Here is a 12,680-nt window from a genome sequence, read left to right on the forward strand (position 1 = left end):
TTGGTCCACGTCCCGCGTTTTTCACTTCACTTGCACGAGCGTGCCAGGCGGCGGTCTTTGGCTGTACTTCGCCTGAACGAGGCTATCCGATCTGAGGGAAGTCGGGCCATGTGTGGCTGCTGCCGAGGCGGACCACTCTCACAGCTCGGACGGAAATGACGTCGACCTTCGCGAGTGCGCTCCCGTCGTGGCAACTTCTCGTGCCTCGGGCACTCGCGCGCTTGGGTTTCACCCGGCATTTGGCCTGCGGACACGACTGCTAAGACGTTGCTAACTAGCTAGCGTCGCCGCATCCGCGTCCGACAGGCAGACCGGCTGAGGCGTTTGTTTGCTGCTTGCAGTTATATGTACGTACACCTACTTTCAGCGTTCCTTTCTGAAACGCGTCGGTGCACCCACATTGGGCATTACTTTCAGGACCGGTTCACTTACTGACTCCCGGGGGGATGGTGGAGCGGAGAGGCGAGGAGGCGTGCTTACACCGCGCAAAGGCCTCCTCTCTCTCTCTCCTTGATCCGAATGTTTCATTGTTAAGGCGAGTACCAACCAGGTTAACTGAATCGTGCGGTTTAATGTGTCAAAACCACACAGTGAGTTACGAGGGACATCCTATCGACTAAAAGATCTCCCGACTAAAAGAAAGAAAAAAAAAACATTTAACCACCTGTAGCGTTTTCTTTATAGTGCACATAAATCACTGTACCCGAGCGTTTTTTGTATTTCCCCTTCACGAAAATGCGGCCGCCGCTTATGGGAATCGAACCATCGACCTCGTGCTCCGCAGTATATAGAACACCGTAGCTACGGAAACCAAATGAATGTGCTACCTTGGCATTTTCGGTGCGGGCAACGAGGCGATTGTGCGTGTTTGGTACAGCTTTCGCTTCACTGTTTATGACCCGAATTATTTTATCGGAAAGAGAAATACCTAGCGTCCTTTTTCGGAACTTTTGTTTATGTTGTAGGAACGCCCGAAAATTATTTCACACCTTACGCTGTCTCAAGGTGAACTCCAACTTATCTCAGTACGTGTCATTTGGCTGTGAACGCGAAGCACCTGACATCTTATGACATCAACAGTGGTAGAACCAGGAATGTCGCTGAAGCCAATTACCTTTCGACAATGAAACTTGTCTCCGTCCCCTTGTAGGTCCGTTGCGTCTAGCGACATTCCTTTTTCTACAACTGTTAGTCACTTCGAGCCTTCGTATTCCTGTGAACCTCTGTCTCTGATACATTACGGGCGCTTCTAAAAAGGGCGTGTTCCAGAGGCCGACATTTATTGTGCGCTCGAGGGAATGTAGCCTCACGGTTTCTTCTTTTCTGCGCCGTTCAACTTCTAATAACTCTGTGCGTATAACTTAATTTGCAAACTATAGGGACGGTGATAAGCTGGTGTCGCGTTGGCAGAAAACCACACGTGAAATCAGCGTTCACCTTTTGCTGGCTTAGGCAGCCACACCAACTGAAGAGCTCGCAATTTCCATACGTTGTGCATTCACGACACTCCGCTATTCTCTAGAATGAGGAAATTTTACGAGGAGAGCGCGCTTTCGGCCACAACGCATCAAATCACAACGTCACACTTCCGGAAATTAAAATTCCGTGTCAGAGTTGACTCTTAGAAAGTTGATCATAATGGCAAAACACAAATCTTCTGTGTACTGGTTCTTCTGCTTTTCCGTCTGCATACGGGCGCGCGCGTGTTCGTTTCGATCGCCCGGCAAATTTATTTGCACGTCCTTTCGAAGTGCTCGAGGAAACGTTTTATGCTTGTCGCGGTTTCGGTAAACGAGAGTGAAGGCAGGACGTGTGAAGAATCTGAGTGCAATGGAAATAAGTAATAAATGACACCGACTAGAAAAGAAATTGTAGGAAAGACGTTTCGGCACTCCTGACGGCACCCTTGTTCTCGGGAGCCTATTGTTCGGAACAAGGCTGCTGTCTCAGGAGCTGAAACGTCCTCTCTTGAATTTCTTCAGTGGTCGGCATGCTTTATTACTTATTTTCATGATATTTCCCTGCCAGATCGGCTTCAATCAAGAACTCACCTCTGCTTGCAGTGCATGGAAGCCTTCAAACATGCCCCCAGTTTGCTGTGAGCCTTCTTAACGTTCCCAAACGAATAACTCGCGCAGTACCAGAAGGACGGAATATTGATTAAATAAATTGCATCGATGTGTGTCCTAGTGCAAGAAAGAAGCGAATGGTCGTTTTACTTTTATTATTCTCTGTTATTAGCGTTGCCAACACAAAAGCAAAGCGCCGCTTCACAACATCGCTCTTTAAAAATTATGCGTGCTGGTCGAGTTAGCCACCGTTTCACGGTTATTTTGCTAATTAACAGCAATCTCCCCATAAAGTGGAATAAAATGTGCAGCGGAGCCCAGTACGAATTTTTAAACACCGTGAAAGAGCTAACAAATACAAACAGAAGACCAGACGCCACCGCCGTTCTGTTCTTTGTGTTTGTTTTATTTGTTCAAAAATGGCTTCAACTAACTTACCCAAGAAAGAAGTTATGCAAAAATTGCGCAGTAAGTATCGACAATTATTGTGAATGTAAGCTAATAGCCGAACGCTTGCAGAAAGCTATTAGCTTTGTCAAACAAGTAGTGCGCTTGAATACACATTTCTTGCAGTGAGGATATTTAGGTAATGTTTGATTGCATGATTCCGTAGATCAATTAACCAGCACATATTTAATGGTAGCATCGGTGGACATCATGCTTGTATCAAAGATATATGACAATTGACGTCTACTGAGGAGGTGTTGGCGTTCGGCAACGAACGGGCCCCGCAAATTCTGGAGTGGAGATGATCTCCTAAAGGGGAAGCCGGCCGCTACCATGGCACTAGAGGAATTACGTTAGCATATGGCGAAGAACCAGAAGCGTTTTCTTGTAACTTCCAGCGGCCTTAACTGTGCCAATTCGGCCGTATATATGCTTCTCGATGTGTCTGTCTGTATCACTCGTTTGAGGGTGAAACTTGAGCGTCTTGATATCACTACTCAGTCGATGGTAAGATTTTATTCCGAAACAACATTTTATTTTCTAATTAGCCTAGAACTTGCATCAACGGAGCAAGAGCAGCTGAACTGTTGCCGATCTCAAGGTAGTGCGGCACGCTTTGAAGAGTGAAGTACAGGCAAGTGCTGGCTTCACCCCTGCTCGTAAGAATCTGCAAGGGCTGCAAGTATATTATTTGTTTACTGAAACCTTCTTGGCGCCCCGCATCGGTGAGCACGCCCACCCTTTCTGTCGGCGCCCTTGTGCCACCCTCGGACCTGCAACCTCCGAACACAAAAACAGGCAAAAGAGCCTAAGAAATCTATTCGGTTTAACAGTCGCAGTTTCGGCAGAAAAAGTAAAGCCGCTATATTTCGCGAAATATTAGACAAGTCTACGAAGCTAAGAAGCATAGTTTCAAGCGCACACAGGCAAACGTGAACAGATTTTACTCTATGAGCGGGAACACTCGCTGTCGCAACGATGGTGTGATGAAAATCGTCGGTGGCTGGGAGCGATTGCTTCGTGCTCCTTCTCGCTTCGCCGCGTGTTGAAAACTTGAGATTACGCTATACCTACAACACCAGGTGGCGCGCGGAAGCACAGCGCGCATCAATCAGCCAACCCTCACTGCTTGCCCTTAGCCTTTTTACCCGCCGCAGATTACAATTTCATGATACGGTGCGTGGGCCGAGCCGTAGCGGAGCCGCGCGGACAGAGCTTAGGACACACCGGTACGCTTGGGGATGAGACGCGCGCTCACCTCTCTTAGCGCACGCTTAATCGCGTTACCTCCAAGTTTGGACGCGCGGGAAGACTTGCGCGCATCAAGCCACCATCCTTCTCGAATCACCCTCGCAGACTGCGCTAGGGCACATTGGCACGCTAGGGGATGAGACGCGCGCTCACGTCTCTTAGCGCACGCTTAATCGCGTTACCTCCATCTTTGGACGCGCGGGAAGATTGCGCGCATCAAGCCACCATCCTTCTCGAATCACCCTCGCAGACTGCGCTAGGGCACATTGGCACGCTAGGGGATGAGACGCGCGCTCACCGTCTCTTAGCGCACGCTTAATCGCGTTACCTCCAACTTTGGACGCGCGGGAAGATTGCGCGCATCAAGCCACCATCCTTCTCGAATCACCCTCGCAGACTGCGCTAGGGCACATTGGCACGCTAGGGGATGAGACGCGCGCTCACCTCTCTTAGCGCACGCTTAATCGCGTTACCTCCAACTTTGGACGCGCGGGAAGATTGCGCGCATCGAGCCACCATCCTTCTCGAATCACCCTCGCAGACTGCGCTAGGGCACATTGGCACGCTTGGGGATAAGACGCGCGCTCACCGTCTCTTAGCGCACGCTTAATCGCGTTACCTCCAACTTTGGACGCGCGGGAAGATTGCGCGCATCAAGCCACCATCCTTCTCGAATCACCCTCGCAGACTGCGCTAGGGCACATTGGCACGCTAGGGGATGAGACGCGCGCTCACCTCTCTTAGCGCACGCTTAATCGCGTTACCTCCAAGTTTGGACGCGCGGGAAGATTGCGCGCATCAAGCCACCATCCTTCTCGAATCACCCTCGCAGACTGCGCTAGGGCATATTGGCACGCTAGGGGATAAGACGCGCGCTCACGTCTCTTAGCGCACGCTTAATCGCGTTACCTCCAACTTTGGACGCGCGGGAAGATTGCGCGCATCAAGCCACCATCCTTCTCGAATCACCCTCGCAGACTGCGCTAGGGCACATTGGCACGCTAGGGGATAAGACGCGCGCTCACCGTCTCTTAGCGCACGCTTAATCGCGTTACCTCCAACTTTGGACGCGCGGGAAGATTGCGCGCATCAAGCCACCATCCTTCTCGAATCACCCTCGCAGACTGCGCTAGGGCACATTGGCACGCTAGGGGATAAGACGCGCGCTCACGTCTCTTAGCGCACGCTTAATCGCGTTACCTCCAACTTTGGACGCGCGGGAAGATTGCGCGCATCAAGCCACCATCCTTCTCGAATCACCCTCGCAGACTGCGCTAGGGCACATTGGCACGCTAGGGGATAAGACGCGCGCTCACGTCTCTTAGCGCACGCTTAATCGCGTTACCTCCATCTTTGGACGCGCGGGAAGATTGCGCGCATCGAGCCACCATCCTTCTCGAATCACCCTCGCAGACTGCGCTAGGGCACATTGGCACGCTTGGGGATAAGACGCGCGCTCACGTCTCTTAGCGCACGCTTAATCGCGTTACCTCCAATCTTTGGACGCGCGGGAAGATTGCGCGCATCGAGCCACCATCCTTCTCGAATCACCCTCGCAGACTGCGCTAGGGCACATTGGCACGCTAGGGGATAAGACGCGCGCTCACGTCTCTTAGCGCACGCTTAATCGCGTTACCTCCAACTTTGGACGCGCGGGAAGATTGCGCGCATCGAGCCACCATCCTTCTCGAATCACCCTCGCAGACTGCGCTAGGGCACATTGGCACGCTAGGGGATAAGACGCGCGCTCACGTCTCTTAGCGCACGCTTAATCGCGTTACCTCCAACTTTGGACGCGCGGGAAGATTGCGCGCATCAAGCCACCATCCTTCTCGAATCACCCTCGCAGACTGCGCTAGGGCACATTGGCACGCTAGGGGATAAGACGCGCACTCACGTCTCTTAGCGCACGCTTAATCGCGTTACCTCCAACTTTGGACGCGCGGGAAGATTGCGCGCATCGAGCCACCATCCTTCTCGAATCACCCTCGCAGACTGCGCTAGGGCACATTGGCACGCTAGGGGATGAGACGCGCGCTCACCTCTCTTAGCGCACGCTTAATCGCGTTACCTCCAACTTTGGACGCGCGGGAAGATTGCGCGCATCAAGCCACCATCCTTCTCGAATCACCCTCGCAGACTGCGCTAGGGCACATTGGCACGCTTGGGGATAAGACGCGCACTCACCTCTCTTAGCGCACGCTTAATCGCGTCACCTCCAACTTTGGACGCGCGGGAAGATTGCGCGCATCAAGCCACCATCCTTCTCGAATCACCCTCGCAGACTGCGCTAGGGCACATTGGCACGCTAGGGGATAAGACGCGCGCTCACGTCTCTTAGCGCACGCTTAATCGCGTTACCTCCAACTTTGGACGCGCGGGAAGATTGCGCGCATCAAGCCACCATCCTTCTCGAATCACCCTCGCAGACTGCGCTAGGGCACATTGGCACGCTAGGGGATAAGACGCGCGCTCACGTCTCTTAGCGCACGCTTAATCGCGTTACCTCCAACTTTGGACGCGCGGGAAGATTGCGCGCATCAAGCCACCATCCTTCTCGAATCACCCTCGCAGACTGCGCTAGGGCACATTGGCACGCTAGGGGATAAGACGCGCGCTCACGTCTCTTAGCGCACGCTTAATCGCGTTACCTCCAACTTTGGACGCGCGGGAAGATTGCGCGCATCAAGCCACCATCCTTCTCGAATCACCCTCGCAGACTGCGCTAGGGCATATTGGCACGCTAGGGGATAAGACGCGCGCTCACGTCTCTTAGCGCACGCTTAATCGCGTTACCTCCAACTTTGGACGCGCGGGAAGATTGCGCGCATCAAGCCACCATCCTTCTCGAATCACCCTCGCAGACTGCGCTAGGGCACATTGGCACGCTAGGGGATAAGACGCGCGCTCACGTCTCTTAGCGCACGCTTAATCGCGTTACCTCCAACTTTGGACGCGCGGGAAGATTGCGCGCATCAAGCCACCATCCTTCTCGAATCACCCTCGCAGACTGCGCTAGGGCACATTGGCACGCTAGGGGATAAGACGCGCGCTCACGTCTCTTAGCGCACGCTTAATCGCGTTACCTCCAACTTTGGACGCGCGGGAAGATTGCGCGCATCAAGCCACCATCCTTCTCGAATCACCCTCGCAGACTGCGCTAGGGCACATTGGCACGCTAGGGGATAAGACGCGCGCTCACGTCTCTTAGCGCACGCTTAATCGCGTTACCTCCAACTTTGGACGCGCGGGAAGATTGCGCGCATCAAGCCACCATCCTTCTCGAATCACCCTCGCAGACTGCGCTAGGGCATATTGGCACGCTAGGGGATAAGACGCGCGCTCACGTCTCTTAGCGCACGCTTAATCGCGTTACCTCCAACTTTGGACGCGCGGGAAGATTGCGCGCATCAAGCCACCATCCTTCTCAAATCACCCTCGCAGACTGCGCTAGGGCACATTGGCACGCTAGGGGATAAGACGCGCGCTCACGTCTCTTAGCGCACGCTTAATCGCGTTACCTCCAACTTCGGACGCGCGGGAAGACCGCGCGCGTCAAGTCACCATCGTTCTCCAATCACCCTCGCATGATTTCCCTCGCAGACAGAGCTACGGCACATTGGAACGCTAGGGGATAAGACGCGCGCTCACCTCTCTTAGCGCAGGCGTAATCGTGTTATACCTCCAACTATGCACGCGCGGGAAGACTGTGCGCATCAAGCCACCACCTTGCTCGGATCACTCACGCACACTTTCCCTCACAGCGCCAGCAAATGGCGTGCGGGGTGTGATCTTATGGCACTTGTACTTCGTACGCAACATCACGGCTACGAGGATGGCAAAAATTCGCCTGGAGTGCCCATGTAATTGCTACCGCAATATCTTGTACCACTGTCGGCAAATTCATTGTCTCGCTTCCTGCAGACGCCCGAAATATCCTATGCAGTTTTACTTACTTAATTGTAGTAGGCGATGGGACGATAAACTGGTTCAATAATTGAGGGAATGTAAATATTTGGGGAAAGTGGTTATAACTATACCAGCGATCACATTATTTGTACATAGGTGTATGAAATCCGACGCCATACCATTCTGTGCCATTCGTTGGGGCGACTGCTGTCACCACTCGTGAATTTTTTTGTGTCACTTCAAGGTAAATTCACAGAAGCCATTTCATGGCACTGCCGGATTTTATTAGACAGCATTCAATAGCCTCCCCGTACAGAGTCAGCGTTGCAAATCGGTTACCCCCATTCCAACACTTTGGAAGCATATGAAAGTCAACGAGCCTGTGAAACAACAACGGCACTTAAGAAAGTACACAAAGATAAAATATATAACTGCACACGTCGCTCCTATTGCAACAGATCGTAATCAGCAGACGTTTCTCTCTGGCCACAGTTCACACAAGTACACTCCTTGTCAAAGGTTTCCAGGCCTTTTGTGTGTCGCGTGAGTAAAGTTGAGAGACGGCCTCGTTCTGGGGCTTCTATTGTATTTCCGTTGATGTCGTCAATCTCGCATAACTTCATCACTGGCACACATCACAACCTATCCAAATCTATGAAACCAAGGACCACATCGTTGCCGCTTTCTTAATTGCATCCAAACGACGTTATTGGCTGTTGACATGATTTTTCCTTTTACTATATTTTTTTTTGCCACAACACAAGCCAACGCGCTAACTTATTTAAAAAATCGATTGTGGCGTCCATCGCATCTGAGAGCACTGCCTCCACCATTCGGCTAGGTAGCTCTGGTAATCCGCGAAGTGTCCTAGATACCTTTTACGAATACAGTAGCTGTAACGCAGTTAACCATGCACACCACTACAAGGCCATTAACGTCTCGTGGTGGAACAAATTCAATAACCTAAGGATTATCACAAGCAGCAATCCAATACATCCAGCCTGACTGCAAATGTGTTGAGTTCATTGACTGACCCTAAAGCACCAGTGCGCCTGTGCACCAGATGATTGCGCTAAACAGCGGGAACTCAGAAGTGAGCATGACGGCCAGACAGAGCACCACAATAAGGAGCACAACCGTGACGAGGGTGATTTGTAGGCGCTTCCGATCAGAGCGAGGCAGCGTTGCGGGTGGCTTGAGTGGCGCCTTCATCCGGGTCTGGTACCCCAATATGGCGTCTCTCGCTCCTGGCCAGGCATGCGGGCCTTCGAGGCGGTACTTGTAGTTAAGCGTGGGAGCGCGGACCGCGGCGAAGAACAGCCACGGGTCAGTGTACAGCATGCGACGGAAGTTAGGCCTAACGCCTATCGTGCTCGCAAGGTCCCCAATGTAGGTGGCCTGGTCGACCATCATCGCGTGACGAGGCGAAGGCACGAAGAATCTCCGGGCGTCCTTCATCCTCATCACGAGTTCGGCGAGCATGGTGTTCGACGTAGGCAGCGATGAGCTTGTCTGTGAAGACCTGGACGGCGTAGCGGGACTGCATCTCGGAAATCATCAGCATGCATGCGTTGACGTCAACGAACCCGATGAATGCGACGCGAGGGTATTCGGGCGGAAATATTCGGTGATAGAGCAAGGGAAAGTTCTTGTCTCGACGAAGCACGCTCGAGGCGAAAGGTACGTCGTTCTTGTAACCCGTGGCGAAGATCACCACGTCCGCGGGCTCCTCGGCGCTGTCCATGATGACGCCATGCTCCGTGAAGGCTTCGATCTCACCGCGAAACTTGACTTGTCCGTTCAGCACCTTCTCCGGCAAAGCGCTGTTGATGACCGCGTATTGAGCCAGAAGCTGGTGCTGCGGCTCGAGGCCCAGGGCCTTGTGGTCGAAGGCATCGTTTGCGGTTCGCTGCATGAACCACGAGCTTAATCTTATCGGTAAGTACTCGTACATGAACATGTACAGCTGTTTCGAGAAGACGACGTCGATGGGAACGCCACCATGGTGACGTGGTACGACCCAGTTGGCTCTTCTTATGCTGAGAAAGACCTGCCAGGAATAAATAGCATTCGTTATTTGTCAGCGTCTCGTGAAAAACTCTGACGTGACGATGATATATAGGGCAGTGATCGGCAAAGGGCAAATTTTAGCTGTATTTGAGTGGTGCCTAGTGCGCTGTAATATGACCATCGCAAGCAGCAGTCTCGTCGCCATAACAGTATAGTGCTCGTAATTAACTTCGAAATTGTTGTGAACAAAAATTTTGCCATCGAAAATTCTGTAACTCAAGCGACTGGCAACGCAAATGAACATTTATGAACTTGACAAAGCTTGATCGCACTGACACTGCTGTTCTGGCATCGATTAAGGGAGTATAATAATAATAATGGTAATTGGGTATTACATTTTGTTTAAGTAAGAAAGCATGGAATTATATTATGCAGCTCTCTGCATGACAGTCGTGTCTGCCTATGTTCTAGTTATTTGGCTCACTTACTTCAAAATTACACTCACCCTTAAAGAGGAATTTTGTGACAGCCTGCTGAAAAACTCTGGCTACATGGCTATGACTATTACATGGCTATGAATGCATGGGTACATGACCTCCATGCAGCCTACAGTTATCCCTACAGATTAATTCAAAGGTTCCTTACCACCTCAGCAACGTCGGCCATGTCAACGGCGATGTCGACTGCCGAGTTTCCGAACCCGACGATCACTACCCTCTTTCCACGAATGCTGTCATCGGTGTACTTGTATTCTCTCGAGTGCAGTACCCGGCCCTTGAACTTGCTCCTTCCCGGAATCACTGGCACCGACGGTATCGCGTGGTGTCCCGTGCAGATCATCACCCTGTCGAAGCTCTCCTCGAACTCCTCACCTGTCTCCAAATTGCGCACTCTCAGCGTCAGGTCTTCGCTCAGGTCGACCACCTTGTGCCTGAAACGGATCCGAGGCGTCACCCTGAAGTGGTCCGCATAGTCCCGAATGTACTGGAGCATTTTCTTGTGGCCCAGGAAGATCGGCCAGTCCTTGTTGGGCGGGAAGTCACTGTAGACGCACATCTCCTTGCTGGTATTGCAGACCGTGAACCGCATCACTGTGCCGGCGTCTAAGAGCTCCTCGTGTTCTTCGTCGCGGTACCACCACAGACCGCCGGAGTTCGAGGCCGCTTCGAAGCACACGACGTCGAGGTTCTCTTCGAGGCATGCCTTGACGGCGGTGACGCCCGAGCATCCGGCTCCGATGACTGCGACCCTGATCGCAGAACCCTGGCGAGCCATCGCGCCTGACGACAGGCCTAGGAAGCTAGTTTTGGGAACATGGAACTGTGACGTCCCTAATATGAAGGCAACGGCCTACTGCACGAAAGTGACAAACTTAACGAAGTCGCTAGCGAAGGAGCTTTTCCGTGACTCTAGATTTCAGTGCATCGATTATACCACCGGTTCTTTGAAGGGATCGTACAGCCACAGAAGGACGATAGCAAGTGTATCACAAGAAACCTGGCGGCAGGCCTAATACACCCTTCAAGGCATGGGAATGCCAACTCAATGAGCCACAAGTGTTGTTGTCAAGGCGTCGCAAACAGTCTTCTTTGATGGCCTGCTCGCAGACGATGGTAAATGTATTGCACTCGTCCACACGAAACTTGTCGACCGGCCTTTCAGGTCCTGGGCTTCGGCAAGTATAATACTGAACTGCCAATAGCTAAGCACCTTGCTGTGTGAGTGTCTTCGACGGAGAGCCGTAAGACGACGGAACACGTAACGTAAACGATTCCACGAGAAACCGATGCAAAAGCTTTTCGTTACAGTTTTTATCTAACTGCCACCGCTTCTGTACGGACTCTTGCCGAAGAACACTTTGGACGTCTCGTTTGTCGTCGAGCTGAGATGCAACAGTGGCAGCGCACAGGAATCGGCGACCCGCAGCAGAGTAGGTGAGTCTGCGAATCGCGCCCACACATGACGGGGAAAGGTGGTTTCGCAGACACTGCAGTTATAATCCCCGCGTTCTGTCGCAAAGCTTGAACGAGCGGGAGCGTCGCAGACAAGAAAAAGAAGAGCGCATCCCTTCTTCTTCCTTTCCTTGTTTGCCTGTTGTCTCGTGTAGTAAGCCTATTTTCTTTTTTTCTTTTTTTCGTTGCCTCTCCTCGGAGTCGCGGCTATAGGTTTCACATGGAGGAAGCTCGTTGCAATTCGCCTCATGTTTTTTTCACGCGCAGAGCAGCTCCGAGGCGCCATGACGGAGTAGTTTCGTCGAAATATATTCGGCGAACGGGCGGAATCTGCATCCACTCGGGAATTGATGCCACTGGAACCGATTCGCAACGCTAGCAGCCTCATCTTCTAGTTGACCTTGAGATGTATCCCTACATGTTTTTTCTATATATTTTTTTAATGGTCACTTGCTTTCCGTCCCCGTCGTTCGTTCTCCAGGAAGAGATCAACCGGCAAGAACGTCACAGCCAGTTGAACACCACCGGTTGCGACCCTTTGACGCTGGTGGAATGTGTTTGGGAGAAAAAAAGAAGAAAGTGTGCTGGTTCTGTTGATTGATGCACCCTTTGCTGAGGCACTCATTTAATGAATCGCACTTCAAACATCAAAATGCGCAAATGCGAGAAGTTTCGATGACTACACGCATGAAGTTTCCATAACTTTCTTTTTGTATCTCTCTCGAGAAATCTAACAATGATCAATCTTCCAGAAGCATTTGTACGTAGTAACTTAGTTCAAGAAACGTTGCGGTCGTTCCCTAGAAAGTGGCTTCTCCTTTGCTGCCACGATTGAATATGCCGATGACGTCACGGACATGTAGGTCGCTGATTTGGTTATCGGCCTTTGTCACGCCTTTGTCATTTATGCAAAACGGGGCATAGCATTGCCTTTTATTTATTCGCATATTTTGTCACATTTTCCGGGATACGCACGAATACTCTACGTCGGTCAGCGTATGCGCAGAACTGAGTTCAGAAAACCTCGCGCTGCTTTTGCGCT

General features: G+C 51.7%; 3 protein-coding genes across 5 annotated transcripts in view; 1 reads left to right on the forward strand and 2 right to left on the reverse strand.

The window, feature by feature from the left end:
- Window positions 1-12,680, forward strand: part of LOC119433990 (uncharacterized) — a 165,286-nt gene that overhangs the window by 105,229 nt on the left and 47,377 nt on the right. The gene's annotated exons all lie outside the window — the stretch shown is intronic.
- Window positions 1-12,680, reverse strand: part of LOC119433986 (flavin-containing monooxygenase 5) — a 50,130-nt gene that overhangs the window by 14,551 nt on the left and 22,899 nt on the right. The gene's annotated exons all lie outside the window — the stretch shown is intronic.
- Window positions 8,426-11,722, reverse strand: LOC119433988 (flavin-containing monooxygenase 5). The gene is made up of 2 exons (XM_037701282.2): window positions 10,332-11,722; window positions 8,426-9,726 (listed from the first exon to the last, which is right to left on the reverse strand). Exons 1-2 carry the CDS (start codon window positions 10,959-10,961, stop codon window positions 9,034-9,036), a joined length of 1,323 nt encoding a protein of 440 aa, XP_037557210.1. The 5' UTR covers window positions 10,962-11,722; the 3' UTR covers window positions 8,426-9,033.

The sequence above is a fragment of the Dermacentor silvarum genome, chromosome 11 (genome assembly GCF_013339745.2).
Source record: "Dermacentor silvarum isolate Dsil-2018 chromosome 11, BIME_Dsil_1.4, whole genome shotgun sequence".
Lineage (NCBI taxonomy): Eukaryota > Metazoa > Arthropoda > Arachnida > Ixodida > Ixodidae > Dermacentor > Dermacentor silvarum.